Source organism: Rousettus aegyptiacus, unplaced genomic scaffold (genome assembly GCF_014176215.1).
Source record: "Rousettus aegyptiacus isolate mRouAeg1 unplaced genomic scaffold, mRouAeg1.p scaffold_m13_p_6, whole genome shotgun sequence".
Lineage (NCBI taxonomy): Eukaryota > Metazoa > Chordata > Mammalia > Chiroptera > Pteropodidae > Rousettus > Rousettus aegyptiacus.
In genome coordinates this window covers 49,931,275-49,950,433 of record NW_023416309.1, presented here as the reverse complement: position 1 = coordinate 49,950,433, position 19,159 = coordinate 49,931,275, and the positions used below count along the sequence as shown (strand labels likewise).

Sequence of the window (19,159 nt, the reverse complement as noted above, 5' to 3'; positions counted from 1 at the left end):
TCTTGCACAAATACTTGAGATAAATTAATCCTATAATAAATTGCTGATTCTAGATACTTAATCACTTACCAAACAAACAATTGTAAATTTTGTAAATAAGTTTCAATCAAATTTACGTGAGCATAATGTCCTGAGACTTAGAATTTCTCCTAATACAAGCTTAGACAGTATTTTGAGGCATTAAGGTTTTATGTCACTTGGGAAAAGATCCTATATATTTCGAAATGTAACACACTAGAATGCTCCTCATATAAGATAGTTACAAAAACAAACAATAAACTCTCTTAAGTCAAATTATAAGAATCATTACCAAATGGAATTTTAAAAACATACTTACGAATAAAAAATGTTGAAACCAGTTAGATTATATGCAGCATCACTAAAAAAATGTAACAGTGCATAGCCAGACGTTGTAACAACTTCAGGCACAGTTTCATTTCCCCTTATTTCAGGGACTATCAAACCACTGCAAGAGAGCAAAAGTGAACGTTGTATATATTAATATACATAACCGTTAACCACATAAAATTTACTCAAAAATATTCTTCTCATATTCACCAAGTACTATGCTGAAATGAACAACTAGAAGGAGGATAAATCTACAATAAGTTTCTATCCATTTCTCACCCAATTAGGTCTACTGCTGCCAACAGGCTAACACCGACTCTCCTGCCACCCCTCTCCTTCTTATAGTCTTCCAGTTAAGATTGTCCCATTTCGCCCTTTTGTCCTGCTATTCATCCTGTCAAAATACTATAGGGTGGTCTTTCACTTAACTCATATATAAATCTTCACTTAAAGCCAAGCTCACTTTGACCTGGGGCTCCCCCAAAGACGAGGAATAAAAGCTAACTAGTAAAAGATAGGCTCTCCAGGGGACTTAAGAGGTCAAGGCTTTGACAAGAAATTAATGTGACTTCCAGAGAAAGGAGGGGCACTAGAGAGTGAGTCTGGCCAACGATTCCACCAATCATAGCTACATAGTGGAACCCCAATGAAAACTCTGGACACCCAGAGCTCAGGTGAGCTTCCTGGACGGTGATACACACTGATGTGCTGGGAGAGTAACATGTCCTGAGGACACACACGTTTCTTTATGATTCTCCCAGGCCCCTTCCTACATGTCTCTTCATTTGGCTGGTTCCGATTTTTATCCTTTATAATAAAATTATAATGATAAGTATAGTGCTTTCCTGAGTCCTGTGAGTCATTTTAGAGAATTACTGAACTTGACAGGATAGCAGGAACCCCTAAATTTGTAGCCAGCTGGTCAGAAGGGTGAGTGGCCTGGGGACCCCTGAACTTGCAGCTGGTGTATGAACTAAGGACAGTTTTACAGAGGGCTGTGCTCTTAACCTATAAGTTTGGCCCAACTCCAGGTAGTTGGTATCTGAAGTCATTGCAATGGCCTATATCTTATTCCTTCGTACATCCCCAGGCTTATGACAGTCTCTGGAATTGAGCAGGTTATCAAATGTTTGTCAAATAGCAAATACTTATACAATTGGAATAGAATGAACAATTAGATTTGGAGTTCTTAGCAAGATAAAAATACAAACAGTTTAGTTTTTAAGTCAGAAGACTGTCAAAGTCTTAATCCTGGCCCTACCACCTGTTATATGTAAAACTTAATTTCTCCGAATCTCAACTTTCTCAACTGTAAAATGAGGATAACAGTAATTCTTCCACAAGATCCTTGTTAGGATTAGATGACATTTAAACTCCCTACTACAGTGCTTAGAGTCAAGTGGATATTCAATAAACATGACTTTTCCATCTCCCTCAGTATAGCTAGCTAACAGAAACACTTGCTAATGAAAAGTCACTTGTTCTATCTCCATAATCATATATTAAATCTCATCCTGCTAATTATCTTACAAAAGGTTCCTTTAGTGTCAAGGAAAGGGTTAGTAAGAGTGTTAATGGACCACTGTTAATTAATGCAAAGTCATGACAACTACTAGAAAAACAGTGAAAAGGCACACATCTAAATGATGGTCAGTCAACAGTGTCATAAAAATAGAATAATAATAGCAGAGTGACATTTAAATTGCTAAAAATAAAGGTACAAACTCAAGATCTTATCTAATTGTCACAATGAATTATCTTACAATATAATTATTCATGAGGCTACTCCATTTTCTATTGTCCTTAAATGAAGGGCTATTCGTAACTAACTATTTACAGAATTTTCAAACAATTCAAAAATTAAGTTCTAAAAGTATTTTAAGCAATAACTATAACATAGAACAAGTGCCTAAGTTCCCAAGGAGTCACTCTAAATAATCATTTGAAAATACAAGTCCTTACATGTTTGTGCAAAAAAATAATAGTTCACATTTCTGGTAAACAGAGTATTTGCAACATAAATAGTATAAAGAAAAAACAAAAAATTTTGAAAGAAACAATAAACTTTTATCTATGTTTAAATTTTTAACAATGACTGAACATGTAAGAGACACTGTATAAATAAAAAAAATAAGAAATACTGTCATGAGTAACTGATCAGTAATCATATTCATTATAAAAAGTTTACCCTACATGATCAAAATCTTTCCTATCTAATGTATTTTCTCCTATTCACAAAACATTTTATAATAATTTGTACATACATACACAGAAAAGATTTTTAAATTGATACTGAAAATGCTACAGTTTTCAAATTAAGTCTGACTACCTAATAAAATATTTTAAAGTCACCAAAATTCTCAGATTTTGAGAACTGAAAGACATATCTTCTTTATTAAATCATTACATAATGCATAACTTAACTTTTAATGAATTAAAAATTATATCATTTTACTAAAATAGACAACTATAAAATATAGATACCTATTTATTTTGTCAGCTAGAACTCGCATAGTTCTGAAAACACATGCAAATCACTTTGAAAGAATAAACAATATACAGCAAGAATAAAAGATCTTTAAGAAATCTACACTTCTGATATAGTACTTATTTATCTTTGCTATATCAATATTTACACTTTATATTTACACCTAAGTTGAAAGTCACAGTTGCAAAATAGTAGTATAACCATCTTTGAAATTATACCATCTATATCTCTACAAAATTGTTGTAGTACAACGAATTAATAAATTATACATAGCTACATTTCTACAACTCTGAGTTCATCACTTAAACATAATTACTCACCTAAGTACAGCTATTAAAGGTGCATATATTGAATCTCCATCATAAACATACATATGATCCCAGCTACATTCTGTAGCAAAATGATTGAATCTTAATCTTAATACTGCATTTGGACTGAAAAACATTAAAATATTTTTAATTAATATGTAATATGCAAAGCACAGTCTGAAGAAATCTTAAAGTACTTTACTAAAGACCTATTTACAGATAATTTTGTTATAAATCGTTGTCACCACTGTAAAAGATTTATAAGCAGTCATAGCCAATTTGTAAAACAGGACCTGCAACTTCAGAATCTATTAACAGATCATATGTATATAACATCGACTTTCTAAAACTTAGTCAACAGGAAATGTTCTATGTTTTCATTAAGGTGAAGATTACATAGATTGTATACATTGTTGAAACTTTACATTTAATATGGGTGCATTTTATTGCATACCAATTATACTTAAATAAAGTTGATTTTTAAAATTCAACACTCACGAAGTATCCTTATTCCTGTACAATACTTAACTAGAGCCCCTAATAAGATTCTCAAATTTTAATTGAAAGGTCTCAATATACTATTAACAAATAAACAAAATGAGACCAAAGGTACACAGGGCATTTATAACTTTGAAGTTCTAAAACATTTCTAAAATAACCCCCCAAAAAACTAGTCTTCCAACTACTCTCTTTAAAAATCATAAAATTATATGAAAATTATTCATATCGACTCATTTATAATCCAGTCCTAATATGTTTAAAAGATAACTTCAGTCTCAAGCCCTGATTACTGAAAAATATCTCTAAAACGATAACTCTCTCTTCTACAAAACGTTCTTTTTTTAACATCTTTGGGATTAAAATACTGACTAGTATGAACCAATGGCATAATTCAGTACGGAATATTTTTATACTTTATGGAGTTTTCAAATTCCATAACAAGATGCTTAAAACAAGCCAAAAATGCCTACTTTATTTAATGACACACTAACATAATTCAAAAATAAAATATATGTAAAAATTAAACTATAATCTCAAGTGAAGGGATATTGTAATTTATACTAAATGTGAAATCTAAAAGTTGTAAATCCCATAAAAATATTTGAATGTTTTCCAATAAGAAGCAAGTGAATAAACTCCATAATTATAAAGCTGTTACATTTTAATACTTTAACATTGATATAATCCCTTCTTTATTATTTCAAAATAAAATAATTTAATCCAAACTGTATACTTACTATCCTTCAATTAGCCATGTACATTTAGTTTTATACTTATAGTTAATTGGACCATCTGTTAAATATCCAGAAGGTTCTGTTAACCTAGAAAACAAAATCATGAAAATAATTACCTTAAAGTAAATTTAAGACATATACATAATAACATAAGAAAATTAAAAAGACATTAAACCAAAGGAATGGGGTGAAGCAATTTCCAAAAAGGAAACTTTATTTAAAACTTAAGAAAACTTACAAATTGCCATATACCTCTCTACACCTCAAAAGAAATTTATTTTGGATTTCTTTAAGCCTTGATGCATTATGACTGTTTCATTTTACGTAAAGGGAAAATGCACTGAAAAAAACTGAACATTGTAATGATGGGTTGAATGTTGATGCAATATAGATTAAGTTAAATTTCCTCTGCACAAAGATTAGGTGCAGGCCAAAGAAGGAAAATCAAATACACTCTGAAAGAGGCAGATCTGTGGAATACAGAAATAGTATATGTCATACAACTTTCACGAGTTGCACTGAGAGCTACGTTTGTTTTTCATGCACCTGGACTGCTAAAGTAGCCATCACCAGACTAACTGAAGTTCGGCTACTTGTCTTTATTATCATTTTCTCTTGTCTGCTTCATACGTAGCCCAAGAACGTAATCAATTTTAAAAATAAGGTAAATCAAAGGTTTTATGATTATCTTCTATTTTAAGCATGAAAGAAAGATCATTAGAAAAACTTTTTCAGATTTTCAGAATTCAAAAACATTTAAAACAAGATCCCAATTTACTTCATAACGTTCTCCCTAGCTCCAGCGCAATTATTTTATCAACAAAAGACCATATTTTAAATAATTAAAGTAGCTTCTCACTTAGTCTTTATACATGTATATATGCATATGCACACATCAGGGTTTATATATTCACATATACAATTTACATATATACACACATAGATATCAAGGTCATCATCTAGTTTTAGATAAAATTAAATGTCCCTTGTATCGCAGAGTCTTAAAAATATCAAGGGGGAAAAGTTTCATTGACCTAAATCAGGGCTGACAGAAAGATGAGTCAATAAGAATGTTATTTATAAATCATTCATAATCCCTGCCAATTACTTTGGGCAATAAATGGGCTAATTCATACTTGGAAATGTTTCTAAAGAACAAAAGACAAATTCCAATGTTCTCAAATTAATGAAATAATAAATTGAGCATTTTCTATGCACCAGGTACTATACAAGCATATTATGTGTTACCTCATTTAAAAATCTCAAAAACATATGAGAAAAATGGAAACACAGTTTAAGTAACAGGTTAAAAACTTGTCCTGATTTTTCACTTTCAATAATACCAAATGCAGTAATTCAGACAAGCTCTCCACTAAATACAACTTAAAAACCTAAAGAACATATTTGCACACTGATGTTCACAGCAGCATTATTCACAATGGCCAGGACATGGAAGCAACCGAAATGTCCTATGATAGATGACTGGCTAAAGAAGCTGCAGTACATATATACAATGGAATATTACTCAGCTGTAAAAAGAGATGAAATACTGCAATTTGCAACAACATGGATAAACCTTGAAATAATCATACTAAGCGAAATAAGCCAGACAGAAAAGGTTGAAAATCACATGATATCACTTATCTGTGGGATACAAACCTAAAAGCAACAAATGAACAGGACGGACAAACAGAGACTCATGGACATGGACAATGGACTAGTGGTTAACAGTGGGGGGGTGGGGCGGGTAAAAAAATAAAATGTTAAAAATTTAAAAAAAGAAAAAGTAGACTTCAGAGCAAGGAATATCATGAGAGATACAGACGGGCATTAAATAATAGTAAAAGGGTCAATCTAGAAGACCTGTAGAATTTTACACACAAAACTGCTGAATATAACTTCTTACAAGAACGCATGGAGTATTCGCCAAGCTGGACCATATGGTGGGCCATAAAATATGTCTCAATAAATTTAAAAGGATTGAAACCAGGAAAAAAAAAAAAAAAAAAGCTAAAGAACAACTTTAAAGTCTTAAAAACATCTTATAAGTAACTAAATGGTAAGATTTACTAAGCCAAGATCCCGAAGTGGCAGATTCTTTCAGAGGAGCCAGCCGTTCAGAGCTGCTTTTGCTCTGGAGAGATCTGTCTTTAGAAGACACTGCCAAAGGCTGAGTGCTTTTGGCAGCCTCAAGGAGGGAGGGAGTCAAAAGTTGGAGACAATGGCCCACAAATGGTAGGGGCTCAAATAACATGGCACTTTGAATTGGGACACAGTGGCTTGCAATTAGGTTAAGGCTGCACCAGAGGTAAACTAGCCCTTACATGAGTTGCAGCCTAAAGCGGCAGAAAACTCCAAGACTTACGATTGCTTTAAGGAGATACCAGAACTACTAGTATGCCAAGGCTCCTAACAGGGTACACAAAAAATACTCTCTAAAGAGAAGTAACATTATTCTAAGTCTCAAATTATTTCTACCAATAATTTTTTCAAGTAAAATGTCTAGCATGATCAAAAATAAGTAAGCATATGAAGATAGAAAACAGTAAAATAAGAACCAATAGACAACAGGAAGAGACCTGAAGATATTTCAATTACGGAGATTAGCAGATGTGTCCTATCAAACGAATAGGCTTTACTAAATTCAAAAAGACAAAAGGCAAGATTTTAAATTTTGGCAGTTAATTAAAAACGTTAAAAAGTAACATAGAATATTTAGAAAAAAAAAGTAATGAAAATTCTAATCCTGAAAAACACCCTAATCAAAATGAAGAAATGAATGGACAGGTTTAACAACACATTGAACATTGCTAAAACGTGATGAGAGATCTAGAAGATGAGTCTGTGAAAATACCCAAGCCACGGCAGAATGACTGAAGATTCAACCCGTTAAGTTTCGGCCTCTACACCAAGTAAATTATCTCCAAGCAGCTGAGACCATAGTTACAGGCAAAGGAAATATGGAACGGGGAATGGAAGAACCAAACCACAGATGTTACAGTCTTGTAATAAGTTGCAGAAACAAAGATCATAATAGCTTTGCAAAGTTTCTATTTGTTTGTTATATGTATATAGTCTCACTTTTTCATTTTATATGCAAGTTGTGGTAAGTTAACTTTACAACTAGACTTTAGATAACGGAATATCCAGTGTGACTATGATTGAGTATGAAGATTAATGTAACCAATGATAGCTACAATGACTCATAGAAATGTGTTTCCTCATTTTTGACAAAGGATGAGAATTTCTTTGCTTGGAAGTGTATTTCTTTAGGTAGAAATATAGTGTAGTTTGGTTGCTGGGGAGTTCACATGTTTAAAAGGAAGCACACAGATGATGAAGAATCAAAGGGTAGACTATGCCAGTGATCCATCACGCCTCTCGCCTCAAAATCCATACTATTTGCCTACTCCATGACAATGGATCTGAGCCCTTTCAATATATTTTCTCTGCCAGATGGCAAGATGTGAAGCTGGCATGCTTTGTCAGTAGAGTGCACTGGAGAGACTGCAGGAGAAAAGCGTTTTGCTTCCAATGGACTTACTCGACAAGCTCCTGCAGCTGCTTGGCTCCTCCTGCACTAGGCTCTACAGGACGGGATGGCCATCGGCACCTGGCCACCCGCAGCTCCCCCCAGCCCTTCCCTTCAGGCAATTTTGCACCAGAGTGCCTCCGGTGGAACTCTGCCCCATGAATAGCTTTCCCCAGCATCCTATCAGGGAACCATGGCAAGTTCCATAGGGCACAGAGGGAGCCACAGCCAGGCCCTCCCAACAAGGTCCCAGGCCAGGAGGCGGGGCTCTTTCTCAAGTGCTCTGTCTCACCTATCGGGATGGTAGTGGTTGTTCCTTATGTCGGCTATGGCTGTGTTTTCAGAGTTCTCTTTACTTCTTACGAGCCAATTTCCCATTACTCTAATCCCTGTTACAGTCACTAATTCGTTACATTAAACTTCCTTTCAAAATTACTGTGTGATTCTCTTTCCTGATTGGACCCAAACCAATCAATAATGAAAAACCAAGGATATGCAAAACGAAACCACAACATACCTCTATGCACCCAATAGAATGGCTACAATTTAAAAAGACTGGTTGATAACATACTGGCAAGGATGTGAAGGAAAAGACTTCTCATAGGAATAAATCATTACAACAACTTTAGAAAGTGATTCGGTATTATCTTCCAGAGTTGAAAACAGACACGTCTTAATGTGGTGGCCGGCAGTGTCTGAACTGCATCCATATCCTCGCAGGCCCCGTTAGCATCTTCATACACTCCAACCCAACTTCCTCGGGCCAGCACCTGCACCTTTGCTGAAGGGACCCCCTCTGACTGCTGGAACCCACTCCTCCTGTGCATGTGGTGGGCTGAAAGTGCCTGCAAATCCTCCCAGGGACAGCCTTTTGCCAATGAATGATTTTGTTTAAAGAATACAAATTCCCCAAGCTTCCTTACCCTGTTTGCTGGGATAATACTGAAATGCATTTCCCCCCTAGCATTTTCCTGTGGAATGACGCTCCAGTTACCCTCTGTGGCAACTGACTTGAGAACACATCTCATCTTGGCTCCTTCTTTTCTCCACATCACTTTTGTCCCTGCATCTCTCAAATATGCCACATGTGCTCAATTTTTATCACAGGATCTTCTTCAGGGTGGTGGAGGGGAGGGTCACCCAACCAACAATTAGTATCAGGAAACAGGTCTTAAGGACGAGATTCTGGGGCTGGACCACTCAACGACCAGATGGCAATGAGAGCCACACTGAGGGTGGCAGACAGAGCGGTAATAAACTATGGCGTGCTACAGCATGCTATAGCATCACAGCGACAAAGACTGTCACTTGTGGGGAATTAAGATGGGATACTAGTGGAAGGTGATCCGCTAACTAATAACAAGAGGGTTATGTGATCTCTCTCACACCTGAGAAATATAGTAGCAAGGGCAATTCTAAGGGGTGTGGAATTAACAGCTGATTGCTGTTAAAAGCCACTGATATGCTAAAGGAAGAAAAACGTAGCAGCGTGCCTCTGGTGAGATGCTCCCCCATGAGCGGCTTCTGCCAACATCCCGAGACTGCATTCACCACCCACGGTTTTAGATACAGTGTAAAAGCCAAGGGGCTCTGTGACATTTAAAGAGACTCTACTGGTGAAGCCAGAGGGGAGATCAAGCTCAAAAATAGGGCCAGGGCCAGACCATGAGAGGAAGAGAATTACATAAGAGGTTTAATTCACAGCCCTGCCAAAACTTCAGTGCTAACGATGGTGCCCCTAAGAGGAAGGAAAACTCTGACACCTAGCGAAGAGCCATCTGGGTAGATGCTCTCGAGAACCCTGAACCCCAGATTTTTTATAACACTTTGGGCCTCCAAAAGTCTTTCAATAGCAGGGGCCAGCTGTGAGAAATATAAATTCCCACCTTCCTTAAATGAATACTTGTTCTTAAATGATAGCAACAAGTAACACCAGAATTGAATTAAATCAATTTAATCAATCAACGCCAGCTGGCAACAGTCATCAAGCATCTAAAAGCCATGCAATTAGTGGCAGTGACCACACACACACACACAAAAGGTAAATTAATATTCTCCAAATGTCTGCAAATTAAGCAATAGACTTCTAAGTCACAAGGGCAATTAGAAAATATTTTAATTGAATACTAAAACCACAACATATTAAAATTTATGAGATGAAGCTATACCAATATTTAGAAATTAATATATAGTTCTAAATGTATTAGAAAATTGATAATCGATTACCCAAGGTTACAGCTCAAGAAGCTAGAAAAATAGCAGAAAATTAAACCACAAGACAGTATAAGGAAGGGAATAATAAAGAAAAGAAATCTCTGAAATAGAAAAAAGTCATATAATAAATTAATACAACTAAAAGTTGGCTTTACAAAGACTAATAAAATCAATGACCCCCCCCCCCCAGCAAAACTAATCATGACAAAAAGGAAAATGCTCATTTCTGTTATCAAGAAGAAAAGAGAGACAAAACTACTGACGCTACAGAAAGAACAGGACGTTGAGAACAACTTCCCATCGATGAATTTAACACTTTGGATGAGATGCAGGAATTATTTTAAACACATAACTAACCTGACAAAACTAACACGAGAAAAAATAAAAATTACAAGTATCCCTCATACAAAAACCCTAAACGAAATATAACCAAACTTAATCTGGTATGTATCTTAAAAGTATATGAAAAGAATAACATATAACATTATTCCTGGAAGAAGCATGTGTAAAGACTGAGAGGCTCTTGAAGTAGCATGATATGTTTGGGGAATTCCAAGTCATTCAGTGAATCAATGGGGAAGGTCTAAAGACAGGACTACACAGGGTAGTCCACGTGTCAGTGGTTATAAGAATGGAGGTGATGAATTTCACAGTTATTCAGATTGGTTCAAGGACGGAATCCATACATTTAATTGCACTAATCCCTGGAGCAAGTAAAATTTACCTAACTTTACCACATGCATGCCCAGGACAGTCTCTGAACTCAGAAAAGACCTGAGAAGACTCTACAATTTCACCACTAGCTAATTTTTAGACTCCAAGCAAGAAGAAAGTGGAGGCAAAGGCAGAGTCATAAACGACCTGGCCAAGCACCGAAGGAGTCAATCTGCAAAGACTGGGAGAGTTCTACATTCTCTCTTGGCTGCAGGAATTCAAGATCCATGTTAAAACACTGTTTCACCACAAGCTAAAGGAACAAACACTTTAGAGACCACACACAATAAAGAATACAGTCATCACAAAAATAGTTTAGAAAAGTCGCTCAACAAATATACAACTAAGACCCACATAAGCAATAAAAATGAACCCTGAGAAGGGTGAAGAATCTGACTTCATGTTATAAAATAGTCAAATGTTAAAACTCCAACCAAAAAAAACGGCAAAGCATGCAAAGAAACAAAGAAGTATGGTCCGTCCACAGAAGTAGAGAGACTGTTCTTGAGGAAACAGTGGATTTGCCAGACAGACAAAATTAACTATTTTAAAGTACGCTAAAGAGCTAAAGGAACCCAGAAAATGATTTCTCAACTTATAGAGAATATCGGTAAAGATTTAGAAATTCTATTTCACAACTTCAAAGTCATTATCATTTCCATTTTCTCAAAATGCTAGGTAATACAAGACAGAATCCTGTGTAAAAGTTTCCTTTGGATCTATCCAAGCCTGGCATCCGTTCCTCACTAGGAAGAAATCCTTCTCCCCACGTTTCTAACTTATAGTTGCAGCAAATCCTTAAAATCAAAATACTGCTCATTTAAATTGCAAAAACTTCCAAAATCAGGGCTGAATCTAATGATACAAAATTACCAAACATATATTAACACTGTGTGATAACAGTTTAGAGCCTCGGGGACTTAATAATTTTAAAAATTCTAATTTGTTCCATGGCCCTACCCAGCTACTCCTATTACAACTTCTTCTATGATACAAGAGTAGTAGTAAATTCTATTCAAAAAGCACCTTCATTTATAGTCATAAGATACACAACTCTTTTTATCTGGAAATTTAAGAACTGGCAGCCTTGCTTTGCAAATTATTACCTACAATATAATCCATCTTCCTAGTAGGGAATACATCTCCCAAATTACATAAGATGAAATCATCTCTTCTCTCTACTGCCAAGGGGGTTTCTTTCCCCAAAACCCTTCTATTTCCCACCACAGCACTTTCTCCAACCAACCAGCTCTTGTCCTATGTTTTCAACTCCTTACCCTTAGTTCAAATATATCTCCCCCACCCCGCCCCACCTCAAAGAAACACATACTCTAGGAGCTACCCCTGTAACCCTTATCTCCCACCTGTAAGAGGTGATGGGTAGAAACTGTGTTCTTCCCCACCTAGGCTATACCGTAGAAGTACACAAAACTACCCACTCCGTCCCATCCTCCACAACGTCAGGGGCACAATTACACAGACTTAAAAGAAAACTCTACTCCCACCACAGCCCCCCAATCTCCTTCTCAACCTCCACCCCCTCTATCCCCAGCCTAACACCCCTACCGGCCTCCACTTCCTGCGAAGAGGTTTCCTCAACCAGACACCTGAAGGCTGATACAAACCAAAATAAAAGGGCTGGAAAATTCATTCTCACCACCAAGACACAGGAGTAACGGAGGGGAGGCCTGTCGCTCCCGCAAGAAGAGCAATTCTCCCTTCGCAGTTTCCTGATCTCTTCCTTAATTTCGACGACCTTCCCCTCCAGCACCCCTGCTGCACACTCTGGACCCCGTCGCAGTCTGGAACTGCTCCCCGTCTAGGACTGAGAAGTCGTCCACTCCAGGACCGCGCTCCGACCGGAAGCACCCAGGTCTCCATCATTTCCTACCTTCTCACACCTGGTGCCCTTAGGCGGCAACCGTGTAGAGATCGCCAGAAATCAGGGAGCATCTAGTTCAGCTACCTACAAGGTAAAGCAGGCTTCTTTCGTAACTACTATTTCTAATGTTTCTCCAATGCATTCTAAATTCCAAACGATTATTTTTTTTTTTAATTTTGCCACCCTCCTGGACTTGAATTGAGGACCATACTGACGTGTTAATCTAGACCAGGGTCCTACAGCCTGTTTGTGTAAATGAAGTTTTATTGGAACACAGCTAGACCCATCCGTTGACAAATGTCTCGATCGCCAATGTGCTGCAAGAACAGGCCTGAGTAGTGGCGAAGGGACCGTGTGGCCTGCGAAGCCTAAAATGTCTACTATCTGGCCCTTTACAGAAAAAATGTGCCAGTCTCTGCCTACAGGCCTGTCACATGCCCATATGCCTTGCCGATATCCAGCTGAAACTGCCCCACCTGGAGCACCTGATCAAATAACTGCACCTGGCTGTTTGTAACAGGAGTGGACCCTGACTCGATGCAGCAAAACCGGCACGAACATTAAACAGAACCAAAATTAAATCGACCCAAGTTCTGTTCTCTGTCCTGGCTATGAATACGAAATTTGATTAAGACATTATAAAAATAAGAAAATTCGATCGTTTTAATATTTCAAAGTCTCTGAAACAATAAAGCTTTTTATCAGAGAACATGGTTTCGGTGCTGGCATAACCACTCTACAAGGACTCGGCAGATCGCTCAGGGAGGGTCTTGATGCGCAGTTGCCTTTGCAAGCCATCCTCACATATTTTAAAGTTTATTGATTTTCCTTGGCATTTATCCAAAGAAAACGAAAACGCTAATCTGTAAAGATCCATGCACCCTGATGTTCACATCAGTGCTATTCACAATAGCCAAGATATGGAAGCTACCTACATGCCCATCAACAGACAATTGGATAAATAAGTTATAATTCATATATACAATGGGATGTTACTCAGCCATTAAAAAAAAAAAAGTGAAATCCTCCCATTTGCAATGACATGGATGGACCTAGAGGTTATCATGCTGAGCTAAATAAGTCAGATAAAGATAAATACCATATGATTTCACTTACATGCAGAATCTAAGGAACAAAAAGAACAAACTAATCAAAAACAGACTCACAAATACTGAGGACAATCCGGTGACAGTCAGAGGGTAGGGAAGTTGCGGGGCCTGGGAGAAAGGGGTGAAGGGTCAAAGCAGTATGAATTAGTAGTTGAGAGATGATCACAGGGATGGGGAGCATGACAGAGGGAACGTAGTTAGTATTAATGTAACAGCTAGGTGTAGAGCCAGAGGGGGGATCACTTCATAAAATAAATGTCTAACTGATGTACAATACACTTGAAACTAACAATAAAATAAAATAAGATGTGGGGGGAAAGTTTAGTGATTTCTTTTTAAACAAAATGGATGACGAGGACCTCTAGATTATACTCATCGGTATTAATGTTTCTCCTCTCTGCACACTGATACATTATTGTATTACACTGTGTTGAGTTGCATTTCTTGTCTCTTGCATAATGCATTCTGCACTCCCCACGCCTAAGTCTGCATTCTCTGCCCACCTGATCCCACACACACTGACCGTTATTTGGGTTCCATTCCTGCAATGCACTGCTTCTTACCATTTTGAGATCTGACATCACTTTTAAGAATCTTGTAAAAACTACACTCTCCTGCCTGGAAAAATTTATATAAGTAATTTTTTATGTACAAATATGAGGATTCACTAACCACCCACAGTCCATCCAAGAACCTGATGGTAAAAACTCAAATTATCAGTAAGCTTGTAGAAAAATCAAATATTGCTACATCCTAGAGAACTGTTTGATAAGCTTCTACTTTTCTTTCGGTATTTCTGTGTACTGTAAAATGTACCCATTAGTATTAACTTTGTAAAGGACAAGTAATAACTCTGAAGAATATTCTCTTTCCACTGAAAAATGAAAAAGACATGACTTTTACATGAAAGTAAAAGACAAAACTTTGGAAGAACTTTAAGAGTCTCGGTTTGGTCACTTAATGGGTACATTACTTAACCTCACTCAGCCTCGGATTCCTTGTGCGTAAAATAGTTATAACAATGGTACTTATTTCATAAAATTGTTTTAAAAATGTAATGAAATGAAATGTATCAAGTGTTCAGTAAAACTGCAAAGCAAATCCATATAAAGTTCACAACACACTGGCAGAAATGGATCTCGAACCTATTTCTATCAGTTTGGTAACCCCTATGCTATTTGGAAATCCAAAAGATTAATACCAGTTTACAATTAAAAAGAAACTTCTTATTGAAGAGTAAAAGATGGTTTGATTAAAAAAAAAAAAAAAAAGGAGGGGGCCAGACAGACATGTTTTGGCAACTCATCTGCCACTTAGCAGCAATCAGACTTTGCCTATATAATCGTTTCAAGTCTTCCATTCTTTTACTCCCACTGTAAAATGAGAATAACTATATCTACCTCACAAAATTTTCATCAATAATGAAAAAAGCAATATATGTAAAAGCTTTTTCTATCACATTTACTTCTCTCAACTCATAATTCAAGTTTCGAAAAGCTAGTTTTAATGCTATATTATTCTTACGAGAAATAAAATAATAAATTCCATTTTCTAGAAAAAATTTGTTATCAGCATAATTAAATTATCAAAAGAGTACAAATGAAGCCAGGGATTAAACTTAATACATCAGAACATGGCAGACACTCTGAAATTTCCTATTTTTTTTTTTTATGAGACGTGGAGAATCAACTTGAAAGTTTCTAATTTACACAAGTGCTTTTATTTTCTAAATGCTTACATTTTACCTATAAAATGTAAAATGTGGCGATGGAGTCCCTTCAACTACCCCTACCTGCACTAAGCAAACATCGGCAAAGAAGTGCACTGGCTGAAGAGGCTATGGGGCGGATCATCTCTGCCTTACACTAAACGAATGACGGCAGACTTGACACTCCTCAGTCTCCTAACTAAAGAATGGAAGAAGCAGCACAAAATAATGATCTAAGCTTTGCATCTTAAAAATATTGATTAGGAAAAGCAAAGTGAAACCAAAGGAAGCAGCAATCAGTGAAGCCGAAAACAACAACAACGAAAGAAAAGATAGCAGGAATCAATGAAGTCAAACACACATTCTTTGAAAAGGCCAATAACATTAATAAATGTCTAGCCAGACTCAGCAAAGAAAAAGAACGAACACAAACTACCAATGTCAGAAATAGAAGAAGAAATATCTCTAAAGATCCCACAGGCTTTATAAGGATAAGAAAATATTATGAACAATTTTATGCCCATACATTTGAAAACTTAAGTGAAATTGACCAATTCCCTCTAAGACACAATCTAGCAAAACTCAAAAAGAAATAGATAATGAATATCCCTACATCTATTACGGAAATTGAATTCACAGTTGCAAGTCTTCCCATAGGCTCAAATGACATTATTGATAGATTTTACCAAACATTTAAGAAAAAAGTAATACTCATTCTACATAAATTCCTCCAGAAAACAGAAGAGGAAGTACTTCCTAATTCATTTTATAAGTTAACCAAAGACATTACAAGAAAAGAGAAATATCTTTTATGAAAATAAAAGCGAAAATCTTGCAGAAAATTAGCAAACCAAATCCAGCAATATATAAAAAATATAATACATATAAGACTGATTAAACGTGTGAAAATCAATCAATTTAATTCACCATATCAACAAACTAAACAAAAAATTACCATCTGCCAATAGAAAGAGAAAAAAAATTGACATAGTTCAACATCCATACATGACAAACTCTCAAAATCAGGAACACTAGGGAACTTCCTTCACCTAACAAAGAGCATTTACAAAAACACCCGCAACTACCATAATACTTAATCTTTAAAGACTGAATGTTTTCCACCCAGTATTGGAAACAAGGTAAAGATATTCATTCTTATTCTCTTACTCAATATCAAGCATAAGGTCCTAGCCAGTACAACAGAGCAAGAATAAAGGGTATATAATTAGAAAGGAAGAATTAAAACTGTCTCTATTCACAGACAACATGATTGTCTATGTAGAAAATTCCGAGGAATCTATGAAAAAAGCTGCTGAAATTGAGTGGGTTTAGCAACATTATGGGATACAACATCAATATACAAAGATCGATTTTATTTCCACATAATGAAAATAAACAAGGAAACTGAAATTCAAAAAAATGCTATCAATTATGATAGCATCAAAGAACACAAACTATTTAGGTATAAATCTAACAAAATATATGCAGGATCTGAACCTCATAACTACAAAACACTGATGCAAGAAATCAATGAAAACCTAAATTAATGAAGAAATATATCATGTTAATGGACTGGAAAATTGCCTAGATGTCAATTCTTCCAAAAATGATCTCTTGAGTCAACACAACCTCAATCAAAATCCCAAAAGTATTCTTTTTTTAGAAATTAACTGAATCTAAAATTTATGTACAAAAGTACATGAACTAGAATAACCAAATTAATTTTCATAAGTAAAAAGAGTTGGAGGGATGTCACTATCCAAGTTCAAGACTTACTAAACGATACAGTAGCCAAAATAGAGACAGATTCTCAAAAAGATAGATGGATGGATTAATGGAACAGAATAGTCAAGAAATGCATAGAGAGAGATATAATTGATTTTCAACAAACGTGCAAAGATGTCAATGAAAAATGTATAGTCTTTTCAACAAATGGTCATTTCATAAAGAAAAGGGGGTCAGCTTTCAAGAGGATATAATATAAAATTTCATGGATCTAATAACAGAGCTTCAGAATACATGAAGCAAAAACAGGTAAGACCAGAGAGACATAAATACAAAATTATAACTGAAGATTGCAATACCCTCCCCTCAATATTTGATAGACAGAAAATCAGAAAGGTGTTAGAAAACTTGAAAAACTATCAACCAACTTAACCTAATTTAAATTTATAGAACACTCTACCCATCAACAACACATGTTCTTTTCACACGCACAAGGATATTTATCAAGTTGGACAATATTCTGGCCGACAAATTTTAAAGATTCTAGCTAAAGAAAACTCCAGTCCTCGAAGGCTTCACTGGTGAATCCTACCAAACATGTAATGAAGAAATAATGCTATTTCTACACAAATTCTTCAAACAAACTGAACGGGAGGGTACTAGTTCATTCAGTCTATGAGGCCAGCACTACTCTGACTCTAAAACTAGACAAAATACAAGAAAAGTACAGACCAATATCTTTCATGAACATATATATATATATATTCTAAACAAAATTTTAATAAATCAAATCCAGATGATATATTAAAAAGAAAATATATCAGATGGGGTTCATCTCAGGAATGTAAGTTTGCTTTCACACTCAAAAATTAAGCAATGTAACACATCGTATCAACATACTTTAAAAGAAAAATGATGTAATCATCTCAACAGATACAGAAAAAGTATGTAACATGATACAATATCCATCTCCAATAAAACGCCCAGCAATCTAGAAATAGAAGGGAACTTGCTCAATGTGATAAAACTGATTTACAAAAAACTTACTGATAACATACTTAATGATTAAAGATTTAATATTTCCCCCCTAAATCAGCAACAAGAAGCATTAACCACTCTTAACATCTGTATATGTCATTGTGATAGAGGTTCTAGCCAGTGAAATAAGGCAAGGAAAAGAAATAAAAGGCATCCAGATATCAAAGAAAGGAGCAAAGATATCTTAATTTTCAAACAACAATCATCTATATTAACAAATCATAACAAATCTACAAGTCTCCTACAACCAATAAGTGAATTCAGCAAGGTTGAAGGATACAAGATCAATATATGAGTATAAGTTATATTTCCATATAATTGCAACAATCAAACACTGAAACAAATATATATGTGTGTGTGTATATATATATATATATATATATATATATATATATATTTACAATAGCATCAAAAATAGGAAGTATTTAAAAGAAAAATCCGACAAAAAAGTTGTAAGACCTGTTCAATGAAATTTTTAAAATATTGCTAAGAGATCACAGACCTAAATAAATGGAGGATATACTATGTTCATGGGTCAGAAAACTCATTGTTGATAAGATGTCAAACTGTCCCTCAGACTGATCTAAAAATTCAACACAATCTCAAATAAAATATCAGCAGGCTTTTTCGCAGGAATTAACAAATTCATATGAAAATGCAAATGACCTAGATTAGCCAATAGTTGAAAAAGAACAAAGTTGAAGGGCTTACACTCCTTGAATTTCAGACTTACAAAGCGACAATAATTAAGACATTATCATCTTGACATACAAACAAAGAGATGGATGGAACAGAAGCATCCAGAAAGAGACACAAATATATGAACTGGTTTCAACAGAGGTACAAAGCCACTTTAGC

General features: G+C 35.5%; 1 protein-coding gene across 17 annotated transcripts in view; it reads right to left on the bottom strand.

The window, feature by feature from the left end:
- The window catches only part of ATRNL1 (attractin like 1), a 535,879-nt gene that overhangs the window by 510,218 nt on the left and 6,502 nt on the right, over nt 1-19,159 (bottom strand). For all 17 annotated transcript variants that reach the window (XR_004951254.1, XR_004951255.1, XR_004951256.1 and 14 more), the window contains exons 2-4: nt 4,383-4,466; nt 3,157-3,270; nt 338-466 (exon numbers count right to left, since the gene is read on the bottom strand). Coding sequence is in view for 13 of the 17 variants with exons in the window: in XM_036222140.1 (XP_036078033.1) it covers nt 338-466; nt 3,157-3,270; nt 4,383-4,466 (327 nt within the window). In the remaining 4 variants the exon portion in view is untranslated. The remainder of the gene's footprint in view (nt 1-337; nt 467-3,156; nt 3,271-4,382; nt 4,467-19,159) is intronic.